The sequence below is a fragment of the Tachysurus vachellii genome, chromosome 20 (genome assembly GCF_030014155.1).
Source record: "Tachysurus vachellii isolate PV-2020 chromosome 20, HZAU_Pvac_v1, whole genome shotgun sequence".
In the NCBI taxonomy this organism is placed as follows: domain Eukaryota; kingdom Metazoa; phylum Chordata; class Actinopteri; order Siluriformes; family Bagridae; genus Tachysurus; species Tachysurus vachellii.
This window is the reverse complement of record NC_083479.1, coordinates 725001-727500: the sequence shown is the minus strand read 5'-3', so window position 1 is coordinate 727500 and position 2500 is coordinate 725001. Positions and strand designations below refer to the sequence as shown.

Sequence of the window (2500 nt, the reverse complement as noted above, 5' to 3'; positions counted from 1 at the left end):
TTTCTCTTAAAATAACAAAAACAGGTTTTTTGGGTTTTTTTCCAGCCGCTGACAGACGACGACTAAACTGTTAGGATTAAAGAAAACTACTGAGGATTTCTGCTCGTTAGTAAGTTTGGAGTGAGGCGTTGGATAACATGGTGTTATAAATGTTCTAAACATCGCTGTGGACTGGGGAGTGACGCGAGGGTTAAACCTGTCCTATGTCTTATTTTCCTGGTTTCTATGGTAACGTTATCGTGCCCTTGTTCCTCACGCCCTCATGCTGATGGAGCAGATCTGAGGGAATCCTGTGTTTTTAATGGCACACAGTGTTGTTTTCAGTAAACACTCGCGTCTCTTTGGCTGCTGTTTTTCTCATGAGATGCAGATCTGTCCTTCCACAGTCCACACCAAGACACCTGTCCTCCCTCAAGTCATGTCCTCCATCACCTCATCTCACATCACGTCACGTCCTCCCTCACGTCACCTCACGTCACGTCCTCCCTCACGTCACCTCACGTCACGTACTCCCTCACGTCACGTCACGTCACGTCACGTCACGTCCTCCCTCATGTCACGTCACGTCACGTCACGTCACGTCCTCCCTCACGTCATCACTGTTTGTGTTTTTGCAGAACTCGATTCGTCACAATCTGTCTCTGCACAGCCGCTTTGTGCGCGTCCAGAACGAGGGCACGGGGAAAAGCTCGTGGTGGATGCTGAACCCTGAAGGAGGGAAGAGCGGAAAATCCCCGCGCCGCAGAGCAGCGTCCATGGACAACAACAGCAAGTTCCCCAAGAGCCGTGGACGAGCCGCTAAGAAGAAGGTGAGAGAGAGGAGCAATGCTAATGCTAATGCTAATGCTAATGATGGTGCTGAGAGATATAATAAATTATTAAGTGTTACAGATGAATGGAAGAAAAAAGTCAAATCAAGTAAAAAAAATGTTATTATTATTATTATTACTTATAAATGATCTTTTTTTAATTTCCTGGTTTTATTAGAAAGGTAAATGAAACAAAATGAACATTTCCTACTTACACATTTCTTTACTTGCATTTTTTACTGATCTGTGAGAAAAGATAATAATAGAGTGAAAATAAAACAGATTATGTAACAAGAGAAATATTAAAAACAATATCCTTCATGATTAAAGGGAGATTTAAAGAAAATTTTAATTTAAAGAACAGAGTTGAATAAATCTAATTAGGAATAAGATGATGATGATGATGATGATGATGAAGAGAGCGGCCTGCTCCTGGTGTGTCTGCAGGTCGGCCTGGACGGCGGCTCCACCAGTCCCAATTACTCCAAGTGGAGTCCGAACTCTCACAGTAACGATGATTTTGAGGCGTGGGGATGTTTCCGGACTCGGGCCAGCTCGGACGCGAGCACGCTGAGCGGCCGGCGCTCTCCTTTCCTCCCTGAGGAGGACGTTAGTGAGGGAGGAGAACTGCACCTCGGATACCAGGCCACTAAATTAGCCTCCAAACTGCCCAGTCTGTCCGAGGTGACCGGCTCGTTCGGCTCCAAGAACCTGATGATGGAAAACCTGTTAGATAATCTGAACCTGCTTTCACCCAAGAACAGCGGCGACGCTCCGAGCGCTCCATTCGCTCCCTACAGCCCAGCGCAGGACTTCCACAAGTGGCAGAGCGGCCTGAGCGTCACCTCCGTGACCGGCCACAGTCTGTCCAGCAGCAAGGCGGTGGGGTATAACCCCTACGTAGGGCAGTATAATTGCCCTACAGGGCTTTTAAAGGAACTCCTGAGTAACGACGGGGAACCCAGAGGAGACGTCTTGCCCCCCATGGAGGCAGCGGGGCCACAAGGAGGGAGAGTTTTACCCCCCTATAGTGCTCAAGGGCACATGGGGCAAGCAGGAAAAGCCATGGGTTCACACACACACGCTCACACACACACCTCTACAGCAGTGGGCATGAATAGGTGTGCCCTCCTGCCTCAGGGACATCTCAGTCGTCATGGCAACATGAAGCCGTATCCTCACCTGCCGCACATGGGAGGAGGAGGAGGAGGAGGAGCTGTCGATTCCACACCGCCAAGTTACTGCATCGTCAACAGCAACGGTTTCCACAGACACGCCCCGGTTCTGCCGCATCATCACCACCATCACCATCACAACCACCTGGAGAGGTTGCCTAGCGACCTGGACGACATGGCGATCGAGCGGCTGGAGTGTGACGTGGAGAGCGTGCTGCACGACACGCTGATGGACGGAGACGCGCTCGACTTCAACTTCGACCCGGCCGCCAGCCAGCAGGGCTTCACACACACTGCTGTCAAGAGCAACACACACAGCTGGGTGTCGGGGTAAACACACACACACACACACACACACACACACACACACATACACACACAAACACACACACACACACACACACACACACACACACTGGCAGACATTCATTAAGAATTAATTTTATATATGATAAAAGTATAATATATGAAAGTTGGGAGATTTTATTCTTGTTCAGAATTTTTAATGCACAAAAA

At 48.9% G+C, this 2500-nt stretch overlaps 1 protein-coding gene across 1 annotated transcript in view; it reads left to right on the top strand.

Annotated features, from left to right (window-relative positions):
• The window catches only part of foxo1b (forkhead box O1 b), a 17304-nt gene that overhangs the window by 14631 nt on the left and 173 nt on the right, over positions 1-2500 (top strand). Inside the window, exons 2-3 of the mRNA XM_060896192.1 lie at positions 618-809; positions 1257-2500. The exon at positions 1257-2500 is cut by the window's right edge and continues 173 nt beyond it. Of these exons, the coding sequence (XP_060752175.1) occupies positions 618-809; positions 1257-2318 (1254 nt within the window). The 3' untranslated portion in view covers positions 2319-2500. The remainder of the gene's footprint in view (positions 1-617; positions 810-1256) is intronic.